Raw genomic sequence first — 18,618 nt, 5'->3', positions numbered from 1 at the left:
AACAAATGATGGACGTAATGCTGAATAACTCAAACTCCCTGTTAAGAAATCTGTGTTAAACAAATCCATTGTTCTTTTTCTCTCTATACCGCCGCAGTTTGGACCCAGCCATATGCGAATTAGTCTTGACCCTGCTCCTCATACGAACAGTCCAACCTGAACTGCCAAGTTGGGTCCTCCCTGAACCAGAAACAAGCATCCTGGAACCAGTTTAGGGGTATAATCCTCATCAGCCAGGCTACCTTGAATTCAATTACACAGCGAGCAAGTGACCCACATCTGGCCATACCTATCCCTCTTAGGGCGAAAAGTGCTGTAACAACAAATGATGGATTGAATGCTGATTAAATGAAACACTCACCCCCAGTCAAAAGATCTGGGTTAGATCCATTGTTCTTTTGCTCACTACACTTCCCCAGTTTGGACTCAGCCATATGCATATTAGTCTTGACCCTGCTCCTCAAGGGAACAGTCAAGCCCAAACTGCCAAGCTGGGTCCTTCCTGGACCTGAAACAAGCATCCTGGCACCGGTTTTGCGGTATCACTCCTTAGCTAGGCTAGCTTGAATCTAGTGGCACAGCGAGCTAGGAATCCACCTCTGGGCATACCCATTCCACTTAGGGGCGAAAAGTCCTGCTGCAACAAATGATGGATGGAATGCTAAATAAATTAAACACTCACCCCCAGTCAAGAGATCAGGGTTAAATCCATTGTTCTTTTGGTCACTACCCCACCCCAGTTTGGCACCAGCCATATTCAAATTAGTCTTGACCCTACTCATCGTGGGAACAGTCCAGCCCGAACTGCCCAGTGGGATCCTCCCTGGACCAGAAACAAGCATCCTGGAACTGACTTCAGGGTATCACCACCATCAACCAGGCTAGCTTGAATCCAGTGGCACGACAATCATTTTTGTTGAAATCCCCACTATCCATGGTTTATTTGTATTAATTTGCAATACTTTACAGTTCAGCATTGTGCAACATAGGATCAACAGACCCCCAGCTGCTCGTCACTTTGTGGCTTTTTTGACATTGGAGAAACAAATTATTCATATCTTGCCAATGAAATTGGGGCCCCAGACCAGGTTTCTTCTGGGCAATGAGGTTAAATTACTTCATGTATGTTATTGCTTCCTTCGGCATTTTAAATTGGTCCCAATCAGTGATGTTGGAGGAGCAGAGCTTTATTTCGTTGATCTGAAGTATAACTGGGACTCTGGGCTGGGCATTTCCAATTGTTAAGGAAGTCTGCGTCATTGCACAAATGCTCCCTCTTTTTCCTTATTTAGATTACCTAAAGGTTGCTGGATTCCAGGACCAGTCGATTTGCCCTTTGAAGAATGCATTTCTCAATATATAGGAGAGGCTACCCAAGTTACACACCGTTACATTAATCACCTCAGATTCTACCCTGATAGAGCTTTGTTGAATACCCCTTAGAGCAGAATACGTAGTTGTGTTATTAGCTGAAGCTTGAAGGACCACCAAAGAATAAGCGCCAGTGTGGACTGTGCCTTCTGCATGAGTTTCATTGACTGAGCATGGTTCCATTGAAGGGAATTTTTGGTGGTTTTGCAAATAACTGGGTAGCTCTCTGATTCAGGGTGCCTAATGTTCTATTCCTCACCTTTGACACATCTCTTTGTTCCAGGCCATTGGCTGCTGCCTCCTTGTAATTGAGCATCAGTTTAGTTGTCTCATTTAATTCACCGACCTTTCTTGGCAAAAAAAGATCGTCTAAGCTGAAAATGGAAAATTAGTTGAAAGGGCCTGTAGTAACTTAAGAATATTGCTACGGTTAAGGTAATCTTGGGGGCAACATGACTGATATAGAGGCTTTAGTAGGATTTTCGCTTCTTATTGTGTATCTGTGTCATCTTGGACTAATCAAGCTCTATTGATTGATGTAGAACTTGATGGAGCACCTTGAAACCCTTACGGGTGAGAAGTCGCGCTTTACAAGCCACTTGATTGATTTATCGATTTATTGATTGAGATTGGTCCTTTAATTTGGCTTGACAGGCTTAGGTGGGACTTGGATAAGATGAATTGATACAACTTATTCCACTTCCCTTGCAGCCTTTCCAGTCTATTATGTACTAGTCAGGTTCCTCATGTTCAAGCTGTTTCATTTTGCTAAGCTGCAAGTTATATTGATTAGTTATGCACTCCTGAGCCTGAAGTTATTGAAAGTGCTTGTAAATTAGTACCAAGAGATGCAGTTAGAATTTTAAAGGAGAGAGAGGAGAGAGAGAGAGAGCTAGGGGAGTGCCAGTTGCTCATTTCCCCTCCCAGGAACACCAGGCTGTTATTCATAGGGCTTAAGAGGTGATAAACACATTTCCCCTGGCACATTCTAATCTTAGACAGCATGGCATCAAGGACAGGATGCTGTAAAAGTCTTTCTAGTTTCTTTTTTGATTGCCAGAGAAAAAGGTGACTCTTCTCAATATCCTTGGTGCCACCCGGCACTTAATACATATTCAAAAGGTGTCAGGTGTCTCCTTAACAGTGTCCCAATTTGGAGGAACAGCCGCAGAGGGCAGAAAATTACCTTGCTGATATCGGTATGTCTTGATTGAATATGGCAGATGATAAGGAGTTGATAAGCAAGGCTCCAGAGCCAGCTTAAATGCAGAGCAGAAATTGAGCCCAGAATCAGGTAGTTCAGCAAAAAAGAATCCCACAAGAATCTTGCTAATCAAAATAGAGAGCAAATTTGAGGAGAAATAATGCATTAAATATGACAAATGCACAAAAAAACTAGGGACCTAATGCGTTGCGATTCATTCTTCTCTGACCAAAATCACATTACATATGAATTAGGCTGGAAAAGGCTTCACAAGAAAACAGGTTGACACCATCTTGGGTGGGAAACATAAGGCAAAGAACATTGAGAAGGCAACCAAATTGCATAGGGGTAGACTTAAGGCTAATTCTAACCACTGTTTCAGAAGAACTGTGGTTTCCAGAATTGGCATTTCATAAGTAGACGGAGCAGGCCATGTTTGATATTCTTTCACACTCTCTTAGCCTCTCACTGGCGCAAAACACAAGCATACCATCCAGCTGACCGCGACAGTGGGAACAAAGATGTCTGCTGGCCGGAATGAAAGAAGATTTCGCACCATACGCAAGAGCCCAAATCATGCTGTCTTCTCCTCCCTGGGTGCGAGGTCAAGTGAGCAAGCTGCCGCCTCTTGTAAATATGATCCTCAGATGTAACACAGAGCATACACTGCCAGTATGCCTGCTCCAGTGAGTTGACATTTTTTTATGCCCAGCGCAAACACAAAGAGACGATGGACGGAGCGCTCGAACTTTTCAGACACTCACTTCGCCACCCCAGTTCCGACTCAGCTTTATGCAAATCAGTCTTGGCCCTGTGCCTCATGGAAACAGTCCAGCCCCAATTGCCAAGCCAGGCCTACTGTGAACCGGAAACAAGCATCCTGGGACCGGTTTTGGGGTAATACCCTTCATCAGCCAGGCTAGCTTAAATCCAGTGGCACAGTGAGTAGTTGTTTATGCCCAGCCATTCCTGTTTCTGAATAGATTTCTGCACACTTTGAGGCATGTTAGAATTTCTATAGAGGATACTGGGTTCATTCTAGGATTTCTGGGGGAAGACAGATGCCAGTGGCAGCATTTGAGATCTGGGGTAGCAAGCACAAAGGCATGCAGTTATACATTCCACGCAGTGATACATCCACGCATTGGCCTCAGTGGTCATTATTCCTCTGGACCTAGATCAGCTCTGTCATCTGCATCCTGGTGTGTGAAGTACCTTATGTGTGGGCGGAGGTGGTGGTGATTGCTGAGATAGCAGAAGGGTTGGGGGGTGTCAGGTGTATTTGACTTAGTCATTAATGTTGGATGGCTTCAAAGGTAAGAATGTTGTTGGTGAATACAAATGTAATTATGGTGGTGGACTCCTCTGCAATTAAAGCACAGTGACTGTGGTCTCACCGAATTTCCTTCCTCTGACGGATACAATGATGCAACCTTGTACATGATGGTGACAGACTACACTGGAGACCAGAGGTTGAGGGCTTTCTCAGCCTGATCGCCTGGGAGTCCTAAGACTGAGGAGTACGGCTCCTGTTCCCCTCCGCACACCAACATTCCTCTCCGTGCCTGTTCATTAGGGGTGAGCTTGTGAAATTTGAGAAAACTGTTTCAGTATACAAAATCCATTCTCTTTACCTTGCTAATATTTTTTCATCATAGATATTGTGCGTACACTTCCTCTAATTACTCCTAGGATCATCCCATGAAAACGTGCTGTTTGGGGCAGAATGTTGTGTATAGGATTCAGCTAATGGTGTTCTAACCGTTTAGTTAGGACAGAGTTTATATGTCAGTTTGTTTTTCAGACAGTGCTTGGTTCTCTTCACATGGCGAAATATGTTGCAGAAAATGTTTACATTTATTTTGGTCTATCATTTCAGAATCCTGGGTGAACAGCAAGGCACCATGCACTCATCCAAGAGCTCTATCCAGGCTGCAGAGAGTGGCTTCACACCCCCTTATGTGGACAGCCCTCGCAAGGTGAGTATCAGAGAGAGCAAAAGAGTTTACAAGTGGGGAAATTAGATTATGCTAGCAGTTAAGAGGGTAAGCAGAGGACATGAGATTGATGTCACATACTGACAGAACTTTGAGAACTTCCCCTAGGGCTTTGCTTTTGCATGATAAGAACTGGCAAGTACTCCGTGCAGCCATTTCAAAATTGCTACAAAGCAGAAAGTCACAGGGACAGAAAGGACTGTGCTGCAGGAAAAGGCACCACAGGTTACTATCACATTTGAAAAGTCAAAGCCTATATTCTCTGGATCATTATATTTCCAGTTACTCAGTATTGGGGTATCTTTCATAGATTCACATGCGTAAATTATTTTCTGTCGTCAAAGTGGGAGTCCCATGGTATCATAATCAAATAGTAATAAAAAACTATTATATGCTATAATAGCTCTAGGCCCTTAGTTTAATAGCCTATCTATGCCTTCTTTTTAAAAGTACCAAACTTCAACTATAACCAGTCAGCTGCTAGCAACCTAGAGGACACTCCCAAGAGAGGCTGAGTCGCGCAGATTTTCACTGCACGTCGTGTGTAGGGAGTTTCCCTGAGCTCTGCCTAGTATTCTCATTTAAAAAGCTTTGTTCAACTTGGATATTCCTAATATGTCTGATAGTAAAGGCCTTTATGACCCTGCAAGACAAGAGAGTTCATGTGGATGACCCACATAAGGACTGCCTTTACTGCCTCCATACCAAGCATGAGGTAAGGGTGTGCACGATTTGCCAAGCTTTCTCCTCAAAAACCTTGAGGGACAGGGAAGTTAGGCTACTCCTATACCTTCATAAGACTCAGAAAACATCTTTTGAGAGGACAGGGATTCCTCAGCCAGGTCTCAGAAGAGTTCAAAACATAAGGTGCTACAAGGGACTTGTTTCAAAGACGTTGACTCTTAGTTAACGAGTGGTTTCACAATTTCACACTCTTTCGTATCCAAAGGATATCAAATTTGTTTCAAAAACAGCATAAATGCAAGGAAGGTAAAAATAAAACAGAGCTAGAAAAAGAGGGTTTGTTCTGAAATAAATCTTTACTTAGTAAAAATGACAAGGGATGTAGACATAAGTCAATTCAAGCAAAAAGAGTCATGAACAAAGAAAGACAATACATTGTTCTATGGTTCATAACCCTGAGTATCAGCTCCAAATAATTCAAGCAAACAACCCAGATTAAACAATAAAACGTGGTTGTAAGTTGGCGTCTGACGACAGCATTAAAGGAGATGATAGCAAGATGTCGACGTTTCGGTCTTGGTTGTGTTCATCGATAAGACCATCATCAGGACGATGTTATGTTTCAATGCTGTAAACAACTCCCAGAGAGTGTTTAGAGGGGGCAGCGTTTAAGTATTCCAGCGGTCTGTGAGGCAATCTTATAACAAGGCGGATGTAAGCCCACGTCCTTCAAATGTATTCGTTAGTCCAGGCCAAGTAGTGCACTGTTCTATTTCAGCAAAAACTCGGGCAACACGGAGAAATCACCATCGGTTCGTCTCAATACATTTATTGTCTTTCTTTGTTCATGACTCTTTTTGGATACGAAAGAGTGTGAAATTGTGAAACCACTCGTTAACTAAGAGTCAACGTCTTTGAAACAAGTCCCTTGTAGCACCTTATGTTTTGAACTATTAACTGCCCAAGCCTACAAGGGTTTATTGGGTTTCCCCTGTGAGAAAACAGGTCTCAGAAGAGGGCTAGATCTCTTGAAGGAGCTTTGGAGAAGTCCAGAAAATCTATCAAGCCTCCCCGTCAGCCTCCCAGCTCCAAGAAATGGAGAAACAGAAACATTTCTCCTCAGAAACCTTTTTACCTGGTCCGTTGACACCTTCTGCCAGAGAGAAAGACCACTCCCATACCTCCTCTACCGACCCAATGAGGCATAAATCCGCTTCAAAATCCCCGTCGACAACGAGTTCTCCGTAGACACCTCGATTGTCGACTACCACCGCTACCATCTCGTCATTGATTCTGTCAACGGAGAAGACAGCAGCCTTTGACGCTCCCATCTCATCGACGAAGGTCCAGGTACCCACTAAGTTCCTATTGATGCCCCCATCAACTACGATCCTGTTGACGTCACTGCCGTTGATGGTTCAGATGACTCTCCCATCGATGACTGCCTTGTCGGCAATGATCCTGTCGACATCATCTCCGTCGCTGGTGGTCTCGTCAGCGACGTTGACCATGGTAATTCCTTCAGCAACGGCACTACCAATGCCTCCTTAAATGACAATAAAAATCTCTAAGAGCTCCAGGACCACCCTCTGCCCTGAGGTTACTTCACCTATCAAGGTCTCACCTCTGCCTTCTAACCGCCTTCTGTATATTGAGAGGTTGGTGGATTCCGGCGTCCACTTTGACGCAGCTCTCATTCCTTTAGAGCTGAATCTCAAATGTCAGGAGGAAGATGAAGAGTATAAGGACAAAGGTCAATATTTTCAGCAGTATTATCCTCCACCTCCAAGGTACTGTAAGCCTCGAGGATGCTATTCTGACCATCGACCTATGCGGGACTCTTCGCATCTTCCTGCTTCTTTGGTACAGGTTCTTCAGGCCATGCTCTCGAACTATCGTAGGCATTTTCTGCAGCCTTTTGAAGAGCTCCCTGCTGAATCACCATCACCACCACCTGCTACCCCTCTGGTTCCACCAAGCCTTCCTCTGAGAACGCTATACCTAGGATGACACCTGCATCTCATATAGCACTACCGCTCATAGATAATCCTTCATCCCTCAGACTAGGAGAAAGAAGCGGGGTAGATTCCAGAAGGTCAACCATCTCTAAATGAATGGGGCGACTATGTACTTCCAACTCCGTCCGACCTCCACCTCATCAGACCAATTCACCTCCCAAGGATAGTGGAGGTTTCCATAACCTCATGGAGAGCCACAACCAGATTTCACCTTCCAATGTCTGTGAAGTAGTCTGACTACTTCCTCTACAATTTCAAAGTGCAGGCTAGAATATTGTTACACTCTATACTTATAGTGGACTACATTTGGCAAGAGGGAGTAAAGATTATGAACAACCTGGCCGATATACCATCTGTCCTTCCATGCATAGACAAGAAGTACAGAACGCCTTAGGACTCTCTGTCATGCTTGACAGGACATTCCAAGCCTGACTCCATGATTTCGCAGGCGGCGCAACGGAGGTCGAAAAACCTGTATGCTCCTATTTCCGCATCACCTGACAAGGAGGGATGCTGTCTGAATAACATCAAAAAAAGGTTTTCAACTATGTCAGCAATCACGGTACGGCCAGCCGACTCATTCACCTTCTTAAGCCGCTATGACCGCCAGATGTGGTCTGATATCAGGGATATCATTTACCTCATACCTGAGAACAAACGACTGTCAGCAAGGAAAATCTTGCTGGATGGTGAACGGATAGCGTCGGAAATTATAGACTGCGCCATGGACATCGACTCCACAGGCTTTCGCCATCTAGCCTGCGCAGCTGTCGTACGACGTCAGGGGTGGCTAAAGGTGATCTCATTTTGACCTGAGGTCCAATGAAAAATACTGGACATGGCTTACAATGGTGACACACTATTTGGCAAGCAAATCGAAGATGCTCTCCTTGCCATTAAGACAGACACCTATACTGCAAAATCTCTAGACACTCTTCAATACCGCAACATGCCTTTCAGAAGGGTGCTGGTCGTGATTTCTCCTCTAATAGGGGTGCATAACAGTGCTCACAACATAACCAGTCATACCAGTCAGTGTACAGGACAGGATACCAGCACCAATCCTATCGTGGAGAAGTGTGGCTCACTGGTTAGAGCAGGCAGACCCTGAAGCAGAGGTCAGACCCGGGACCAGGGTTTAATTCCCGACGCGGCAGGGTCTTGAGCTCAAATGTCCACGGACTCGATAATTCTCGCTTCGGTGCCTGACCTAATCATGGGTTCACACTCTGCAACTCTGGGCATTAAGCTTGCTTAATCTCCACAACGGCCCCCTGCGGCGGGATGCCTGGCTTTCACCTTGGGGATGCCCGTTAGGGGCTATCTCACAGGGAAAAGCCAGGACGGGTTCCCAAGGCAAGCGCCGAGATGCCTCCGGGTAGTCGAGCGCTATATAAGAACATACAAAAAAAAAAAAAAAATCGACAATTCTCTACAGCTGGTTTCTGCATGCAAGGGCCTCACAGATGACCACTCCCTCTGAGCCGTGACACTGGTCACAAGCAGTGACCTTCTCCAGGTACCAGCTACGACAATGTCTCATCCCATTGGTGCGAAAATATCCCATTACCTCCCTCATTGGCAAGCCATCACCTTAAACAAATTTGTATTGGACCTTGTCACCTATGGCCATACCCTGGAGTATACAGCTAGACCTCCAACTACTCCACCAAAGGGAGCCCCTCCCCATCGTCTTCGCTTATTGTGGAAAGAAGCTCTTTTATGCTCTCAAAAGGGGCAATAGAAGAGGTCTCAACAGTGCAGAGGGGAAAAGGGTTCTACGCTCCATTTTTTCCTCATCCTCAAGAAATCAGGGGAGTGGAGACTGATCCTATATCTCAGGAAACTCATCAAATTCCTCTGCAAGCAATCCTTTCGGATGGTAACTCTCTGCAGCATTCTTCATTGCCTCAACAGCTGAGACTTCATTAAACCTAGAAAATGCTTACTTCCATATCTTAATTCCTCCCAAATACCAGAAATATATTTGTTTCAGAGTGAAATGGTACTCATTACCAATTCAAGGTCCTCCCTTTCGGTCTAAAGTCTGCACCTTGGATATTCACCAAGTGTATTGGCCCAGTAGCAGCAGCACTCAGGATGCAAGATCATCTGTCATTCTGTTACCTAGACTACTGGCTGCTAAAAGCCCAAACGCCAGGACAAGCTGCCAAAGCTACAGAAGACTGTCTCTCAATGTTTCGCAAGCTGGGCCTCACTGTAAATTGGCAAAAGTCCTCCACCACTTCCAGTGAACCATGACATTACTTGGATCCGATCTCAACACCATACAGAACAAAGCCTTCCTCTCCCAAGAACTAGGCATGATCTCCTCGGCAATAAGCTGGGTCCCCTTAGCGTTCCTCAAGATAAGACTGCTGCAAGAGGAGTTCCAGTTCCAGTGGATCTAGTCGAGGACTTGATCTCTAGCTCTCCTCTGATTTTACCGACACTGGTATGGTGGTCTCACATACCACATCTCTCTCAACACCTCATGTTTCTATCGCCAGTGCCAGATTTTATCATCACTAAGGACGGCTGGGAGAAGGGGGCACATTCAAGCCCTTCAAATCCAGGGAAGGTGGTCGACAAGTCAAAAGTCTCTACACGCCAAAAGCTTGGAGCTCAAAGCCATTTTTCTCACCCTGCAAGCTTTCCTCCCAAGGATCGCCAACTCCTCCATGCTGGTTTGTTCCCACAATATGACCAGCATGTATTATATCAACAAACAGGGAGGAACTCTATCTCTCACGCTATCGCAGAAAGTCAAAGAGCTTTGGGATTGGCTTAGAGCTCACAAGATGTCCTTAAAGGCTGAACATCTGTCCGGAAAACAGAACATTCTTGTGGATGCCCTGAACAGGACCAAAGACAACTGCCATGAGTGGGAACTCGACCAGCAGCAGCTTATACAGAATATTCTCATTGTGGGGAAAACCAGTGCTGAATATCTTTGCGACAGAAACCAATACAAAATGCCTGTTCCACGCTAGTTGATTTCTTCTCACAGAGTCGTGGGGGAATGCCCTTTCTATGTGCTGGTCCGTGATTTATGTTAATCCTTTCCCCCATCCCAGTGATTCCCAGAGTCCTCACCAAGATGAAGGCGGAACACTGTCATCTCCTATTGATCACTTCCGAGTGTTTTTTCTTTATGTTCAAAGATTATACATTCCTAATGTTGATGTGTGACAGCTTAACCTTTCTCTCATTTTCTCTTATTTAACAATTTTATGTTTAAATGCTTATCTCCTTGTACATAATGAAGATGTTTGCATGTTTACATATGTAGATAGATTTGTTTCTATTCTTACACTTTTTAAGGCATTATTTGCAAATGTACATCATGTTACCCACTATCCACTAAGGTTACTTACATTTATCTTGATACTGCTTGCTATTCTGATTCAAGCATGTGAATCTTTGAAAGATACCGCAATACTGCATAAGAAAATAAGGTACTTACCTCTAACTGCGGTTATCCAGTATTGGTATCTTTCATAGTTTCACATGTGACCCATCCTCCTCCCCGAAGAGGATCTCCTAATGCCTGGGATATTGCTTCCGCTTGTGCTGGAAAATCTGAGGGACTCAGTCTATCTTGGGAGTGTTCTAGAGGATGCTAGCAGCTGATTGGTTATAGTTGAAGTTTGCTTCTTTTTTAAAAAGGACATATATACGCTATTAAGCTCAAGGCTCATCGCCATTGTAGCCTATGATAGTTTTTTTTACTGCTTGATTTTTATACCATTGGACTCCCACTTCGATGACGGGGAATGATTCAATCATGTAGATCTATGAAAGATACCAATACTGAATAACCACAGTTACAGGTAAGTAACTTATTTTCTTACTAAAAATTAGATGGGGCCACTCATCACCAATGTAATGGGAGTATTTGAGCTTGTGCGCCAAATTCTCTATGCATAAGAAAGCAAGCAGAGCCCAACACCTCTTGACACAACATAGCCAAATTCACTTTCCCTGGTTCCCATTTTCCTGTGACCCATCCTCTCACTCAATCCATGCTGCGCAATAAAATGGGTACAGGTAGTTTACGCATTGTGTTTAGAAAAAAGAGAAAGATTGGTGTTTCTTACAGTTGGTACATGGGTGGGTTGGGAAATAGCAACCCCGAGACGTTTGCACTGTCACTCTGCATTCTGTCATTCATGCTCATTTTGGTGTTGGTTTCGCGATTTCTCTTATTATAACTCCTCCTTTGTTTTCCACATTTCCACCTCCTTCTCTGAACCTTTGTCTTGCTGTGCACTTTTCCTCTGCTTCCCTTCTGCTCGCACGTTCCTGCTCACACTGCACCCGTGCCAGGATGGGGCCTTCTTTATGGAGTTTGTGCGTAGTCCTCGCACAGCTCCCACCTTCAACCCACAGGTCAGTATCAGTGGGATCATGGATCCTCCAACACAATGCTTGTGTCTGGAAGCCAGAATTCATTATTTGACTGCTTTTGATTGTGTTTCTGCTGTGATAGTGAATTGGGAGAAAAATGGAGAGTGTGTAATTGAGTGATAAGACTAGTATAGCACTTGCTGCAACCCTTATCACTTAATGGTGCTGGCCCAGCCCACCTAAGCATGAGATGGAGAACAGAACAAGGTTAGCTGAGGTAAGGATGTACAGCAACCACCTTTTAATTTACTTGCTGAACCTAATATCTTGTTTACAGTGGTCCCCAGCTTTGCTTGAAATTTGGTCATTTTAAGAGATGGGGATATTCACAGAACATCATTGTTTCTGAAAAAGGGAGAAACAGGGCCATGGGACTGTCACAAGGTTTGCATCATATGAGCAGTAGTTGTGGGCGGGTTAGCTGGACCTCCTTAAGTTTGTAACATGATATTGCTTGAAGGTATTTTGGATTTTACAAGCTTTGTAAGTAGATTTGAATGGGATTGTGACACTGATGTCATTCTTGGTTCTGAGTATATATGAGCTGTATTGGCTTCATGGATAGTTGCTGGTTTTGCTGGGAGAGGTGTGGCGCCGCAGCCAGGACGTCTGATGCTGGAATCTGGGGATCACAATTCGATCCCCGGCTCCGACAGCAGATTAGCTCAGCACCATGTGACTCTGGGCAATAGCTTGCTTAATCTTCCCGACGGCCCCCAGCGCCTAGAGACCCTTACGGGTGATTGTTCGCGCTTGACAAATGTGGATTATATATATTATATATATATTATATATGTTTTAGCACGCTGAAATTGCAGCAGGTGTATACTGGTGCTGTTTAGTTTAAGGATAGTTGTAAAATGGTGGTATGTATCAATGAGTCACATCTACAAATGAGTGTAACGCACGCTAGGTAGAGTTTTGGTTCGCTAACCTTTGATCCCACCACTTTGATCTCTACACTCATGCTACAACATGTGGCACACCGCCCTAGTGGAAGTGTTGCGTGAATGGTTTCTTGTAAATACAGGGACCCTTTAATGCTAACAAGAAGACATTATTATAAGGACAGTGAGTCTGGATAGTTGATATGAAACTGTATCGGGTAGGATGGAGCTATATTGGATATGTTCTTGGATGTTTAATGCTATGTCTGGGATTTATTGAGGTTTGTAACACTGAGGAAGTTTGGGATTTGTTGGTTGGGTTTGTTGTGAAAACTGTCCATTTGAGTTCATTTTAGGTGTCAGTTGTGCACTTTTTAACAGACTTGTGGTGGGGTGGTATTGATAATATTATGTGGGTGCGTGTGTGGAGTGACCAATTGGTTTGTATTTCAAGGTGGAGCTCACAAAGCCCTCTGATTTGGCCTGCCACATATCCTTATGTACTTTGGCCATGCAAGTATTGTACTTAATCTCCCTCTTTTTGCCCAATCTCTCACTTTCTTCAACTCTTGTTTGTTGAGGGTTTGAAACCTGCCTGAGGGCCCAAGTTCAGACCTTTGAACACATGTATGGGCAACCCATGTTGGATTCCATTGTCCCCTGTGGGAATGTCTTTGTGCCTGCAGTTTAGTTAGGTTGAGTCTTTCATGGTGAACAGGAGTGGAATGTGAGGCTGCTTGTATTTGTGTTCATGTGGTCTTTTGCATGTTTATACCGAAGGGTGTGGAATTTCATTTATGTATGTTTATGTTCGATATCCCCTAATCTGTTGTGGACTGTGTTTCAGAGATGACTTGTAATACCTTATTTACTTTGTACAGGTTTCTATTGACCAGACTGCCCCTCTAATTCCTGATAACAACAGTGTGGTGGTGAATTCCTTTCAATCTGCAGACAAGTGCAGTGCCCTGCCAATGGGGATCAGCAATGCTGGGAATGCAGGGGAACAAGGAACAGGCACAGTGTGCGCTACGGAGAGCAGGTGAGGATTGCTTTAAAGAAAGCATGTTATGAATGGCAGCACATCTCTGCTCTATCGTGCCTCAGCAGAGCTTACATTGTGAAAAGTGAATTATCGGCATCTCGGATAGCCCAATATCCATTTCCACACCACTGCTTCCACTATATGATAGAAGTAAACATTTCTCAAGGCCTCCTTGACCTCTTTCATTTCCCATGCTTCCTTTAATAATTGTATTACTTTCCTGGTACTATCCTTTCATCTGCCCTCTCCCCCACTTTGACTTTTACTTTCCCACATAAAGTCCGTGTCCAGGTTCCGCTCTGGTGTAGGTGATTATTGCTTCCTTCCTTTGTGGAGGCTGAAGGCTCCATGGGACAGGGGTAATGTTAGGCTCCATCTCCCCCTGGAAACCATTTAGGGTGGATACGTTTTTGTAGACTAATGTGGTATTTTCCAGGACATTGTTCTGTGTCATGCATTTCCCTTTCAGTAGTGTGTTCTTTTGCAAAAGAAACTGCTTTGGGCTAGTAGAACTACTGTAGGCTAGCTGTGAAGAAGTTCTTGTTTTCTACACATTAAACTTGTTACCTCTCATCCTAAAAAAAGTAAACGTACGTGTGTAATGTACATGATGGTTCATTATACCATATCCCATAAAGGGAGCTTGGAGTAAGCGGAATTTCTGGAGTAGTATGTCTGTGTGTGATACGTTAGAATGATTGCATACAGGTTACTGCCCCATTTCAGCATTATTTCATTGGGGTATTTGATATGGCACAACATTGTTTGGTGCAGGGATTTCCAGCAAGGTCAGGAAGAAACTCTGATGAGGATCGTCTGGGGATAATTCACTCCTTTCTAAATCATACAAACTTAGTAATGTTGAAATTCGAATGAGCTCAGATGTAACCAAATTTTATTTGAAAAAAATGGTTTAAACAGACTAGCCTAATCATGTTTACAGGGGAGGAAGTTTGTGAAGCCAAACATGGGTACAAATTATCTCTCCTATCGTGGAGACCACAATGTGGCTTGTGTGCACAAGGACGAGGCCAAAAATAAATACAAAAAAAAATCAAGGTTAATATTCTATGTATTTATTGAAGGACCTTTTGTAGAGCTAGTCTCTTACCTCCTGCATCGCGTGTGCAGAAATATTTCTGCATGTGTGTGTAAATCCCACACTCAAGGGCTCACATCATACTGGTTTAATGCCTCTACTATTGTGTGGTGGTGGGCTCCCTAAAAGTGATTAATTGAGTAGATAACTTGGCAGGTTTAACCACAAATATATGGTGTACCAGACATGTATGGTAAGGGGAAATGACCAAAACAAGTATGACCTAGGGTGATGGAGAGTAGGAATGTCTGTGAAGACTTGTGACCCTAATCAGAAAAGGTTAATCTTTGGCCTTAAAGGCTTTCTTGAAGGATCTCAAGTGTAATCACAGTCTTTCCAATGTTTGGTTCCTCACAAGTGCAGGCATTTTATTTGTCTTCAATTGAGACTTATAGCCAAAGTGTGCCCTTTGGACCTCAGCAGATTTTTAAAATGAACATCCTTTGTGATACAAAAACAAAGTAAAAGAAGGGGCTATGTGTTGCAGACTGGTTCCATGTCATTGGGAGCAGCTTTTTCAAATTTAAAACTGAATACTCGGGCTTTGCAGGCCCAAACAGGTGAAAGGAAAGTGAAACTGCATGTTCCATGGAACATCTGCAGGTTCTCTTTGCACACTCCTTCCCCCAACATTCACCATTCCGGGACCAGCAGCACCCAATTCGTCACCTACCCATTCACACACAAACCAGTCACAGACCCAACACAGCTCAAACACTCTCATACATATTCCTCAACACCTGCTCACTGAGCAAACACTACGCGGAGATATTAGGCCTGCTGCACTCCCATGCTCAGACCTACTCTTCCTCATTGAAACTTACCTAAACCAAACCTCTGATCTGAACATCCCTGCCGGCTACAACATTGTCAGACAAGACCATCCCCACAATCCCGGAGGCGGAGTCACCATTATTTTCAAAGACACCATAGGGTGCACCAACACCACAGATATCCTGGCTGGCTACAAGGAACATCTTACTTTCAAACTTCAAATCACAGCCAGCTTCCCCCATTGCATGCAGAACGGTCATCTACAGACCACTAGGACCCTGCACCAACTTTGCCAGAGATGTCACAGCTTTCTTGCACCCTTTGCCATCGACTCTAGCACCTCCATCCTAATAGGAGGTCTAATCTTTCACCTAGAGGTTCACAGCGACCCAAACACTATCACCCTATGCATGCAAAAAGCTCACCTACAGACCACTGGGACCTACACCAACTTCACCAGAGATGCCACACCTTTCTGGCACCCTTTGCCATCGACTCCAGCACCTTCTTCCTAATAGGAGGTCGAAACTTTCACCTAGAAGACCTCAACGAACCAAACTCAATCCACCGACTCAAACTCCATCAACCTACTATAACATTTCTGCAACCTCAGCCTCGCCCAGAACGTTATCAAACCCACCCACGTCGCTGGAACCCTTCTGCACCAATTTTCACCACCTTCCAAATGATCAAGTTAGACAAATCTTGACCCTTGACCTTGACTGACCACACACTCATCAGGTTCAGCATTTCTATCCCAAGTCACAAGGGACCCACTACTGTGGAACCTGCTGGACACTGTTGGAAAGCCTTCCAAGGTTGGACTGGGCCTCTGCCCTTTCTGCACAATGACCCATACCCACAAACAAGACATCAAGAACCTTAACAACTTGATCACTGCTTATGCCGATTCACTGGCCCCTCCCAAAGCGTGGCAAAACAACAAAAACACAAGCAAGCTAGTACACAGAAGACCTCAAGCTGGTGAAATGGCAGTGAAAGCAACTAGAATGCAAGTGGAGAGCAAGCTTATTCTTTGTGGACAAAGAGACGTTCATATTCACCCCTAGGCACTACCACCAGCAAATCTGGAAAATCAAGCCCTTAGCCCTCGCAGAAGCATCGGCACCGATACCGGCACCAACAACAAGCAACTTTTCACCACCATCAAAGAATTCATCATGCCTGCAGCCACCTCCAATAATAGCACTCCCTCTCCAGACCTCTGCTGGAAGCTATTAGACTATTTCTGTGACGAAATCACATCCATATATAGGTTGTTCAACCCTCAAACGGACCACTTGGCCCTTGCAACAAGTGTCCCTGTCGTGGATGAAGAATTGACTCTGATAACGTGGCCCTCCATCTCTGTAAATGAAACTGCAGACACCAGGAATTGCATTTACTTTGTTGTCCGATCAAACCCATGCCCCCATCAAGCCTTCTATAATGCACTCATCCCAATCAACGAAACCCTCCCCTCGATCCTCAATGCTTCTATTCCTCATATGGGAAAGAGCCACCACAACGCGGCCGTTTCCACACATAGCCTTAACCACGCAAGCATTACAATGCATGCATGGTCACCACGCATAGCCTTTACCACACATTCTTTTACTACGGGATACGTAGCGAAGGCATGTGTGTTAAAGGTAAAATTAAAAAAGCATTTGCAATGCAATAGGTCTCGCATTTGCGAGAGTTTAAGCTATTGGCATTGTAAATGACAATCCCTTTCATTTATGTTTTAAAAACCAACACGTAATTAAAAGGCATTGCCATTTACAAAGCCAATAGTTCAAACTCTCACAACTGTGAGACCTATTGCATTGCAAATGCTTGTTCACTTTGCAAGTGGTCGTGGCCTCATTTGAAATTTCTGGATGTGCTCACTGGACTTGTCTGTTATAATCGCCATTAAAACAAGCAAGAACTGTTGTGTAATAATGTGTACATTATAAGGTTATTGACAGCCCCCTGGTAATATGGAGTATTTGTAGGGTGATAGGGGTGCCTTGGGGCAGCCTATTTGAGATATGGTAGAGCTTAGAAAATACATGGGGAACAATAAAAATAAGCTGTAGTGTAGTTCCTATTTTCCCAATAGGCTCTGCGCATTGGAATAACATAAACAACAGTGTAGACGTAGGACTGAGGTCGACTAGGTCTCTATTGAATATGTTAGACTTAATTATGAAATGCCAGCTAGCTCAGAGGTCACTAGAAACTTTCTCTAGTAAACAAGAAGGTGTTAACTTTCCTGAATAGACAAGAAGGGATTAGTTTCTGACAACCGCATAAACATGACAACTTTGCTCCCCCAGAATAGTAGTATATCTCCAGAGTCGCGGAAACAATAGATAGCTATTTCACTCAGTTAATCGTGCATGCTTAGTTTCACCAGAAGTGTAGAGAAATAGAGAGACTGGCGTTTTCAATAAAAAGGGTATTTATTGAGCAGTCTATTTTCTCATGCAAGAGCAGTGAATTGCCACAGTTGCAATACTTGTCATAAAGTAAAGTGCGTACAGTAAAATGACTATTATGAAATAATACTGTAAAAGCATTTATATGGTTTCTAAGCCATAAGATACTTAAAATGGATAAATACATACAACGATAAAATAAAGACTAAACATACTCAACTGGTGTTTCTAAGATATGCCTATCCCGGTGTACCTAACCTAAGCCTAGTACAGGGAAGGAGTAGACGAGTTACAGTTTTTGCCAAGAATCTGAATCAAGAATTCTCTGTGAGTCTAATCAGCTCCGTACCTTGGTTATAGAATGAAGGAGCTCTCTTTCTCAGGACTCGATCTCCCAGCAACCCGCAAGGGTGACAGGGAAACACTGGAGCTGGATTTCTCAGCAGGATAAAAGACAGCGTCTCTCTCAGTGCATCAGCAGGGAGGGTAGGCTTCCTTCGGTACTCGCATCAGCAGGGCGTCGGGCAAGTAGATAGCCGATCTGCCTAAAACCACTGTGTGTTGCTTAAGGCAGATGCTGGTAAATTTATACCTGGAAGGTGCCGAGTTTGACGTAAGGTTGGACATAAGACGTCACTAAGAACTCGCAGTTCTTTCAGGACTCTCGGAGTTCTAGGACAAAACAATACAGAAGCAGGGGGAA

General features: G+C 44.1%; 1 protein-coding gene across 1 annotated transcript in view; it reads left to right on the top strand.

The window, feature by feature from the left end:
- LOC147663828 (GATOR1 complex protein DEPDC5-like) overlaps positions 1-18,618 on the top strand; it is a 585,638-nt gene that overhangs the window by 269,394 nt on the left and 297,626 nt on the right. Inside the window, exons 32-34 of the mRNA XM_086950176.1 lie at positions 4,455-4,554; positions 11,604-11,666; positions 13,453-13,613. Of these exons, the coding sequence (XP_086806302.1) occupies positions 4,455-4,554; positions 11,604-11,666; positions 13,453-13,613 (324 nt within the window). The remainder of the gene's footprint in view (positions 1-4,454; positions 4,555-11,603; positions 11,667-13,452; positions 13,614-18,618) is intronic.

The sequence above is a fragment of the Lissotriton vulgaris genome, unplaced genomic scaffold (genome assembly GCF_964263255.1).
Source record: "Lissotriton vulgaris unplaced genomic scaffold, aLisVul1.2 SCAFFOLD_474, whole genome shotgun sequence".
NCBI lineage: Eukaryota > Metazoa > Chordata > Amphibia > Caudata > Salamandridae > Lissotriton > Lissotriton vulgaris.
This window is presented reverse-complemented; position numbering and strand designations above follow the sequence as displayed.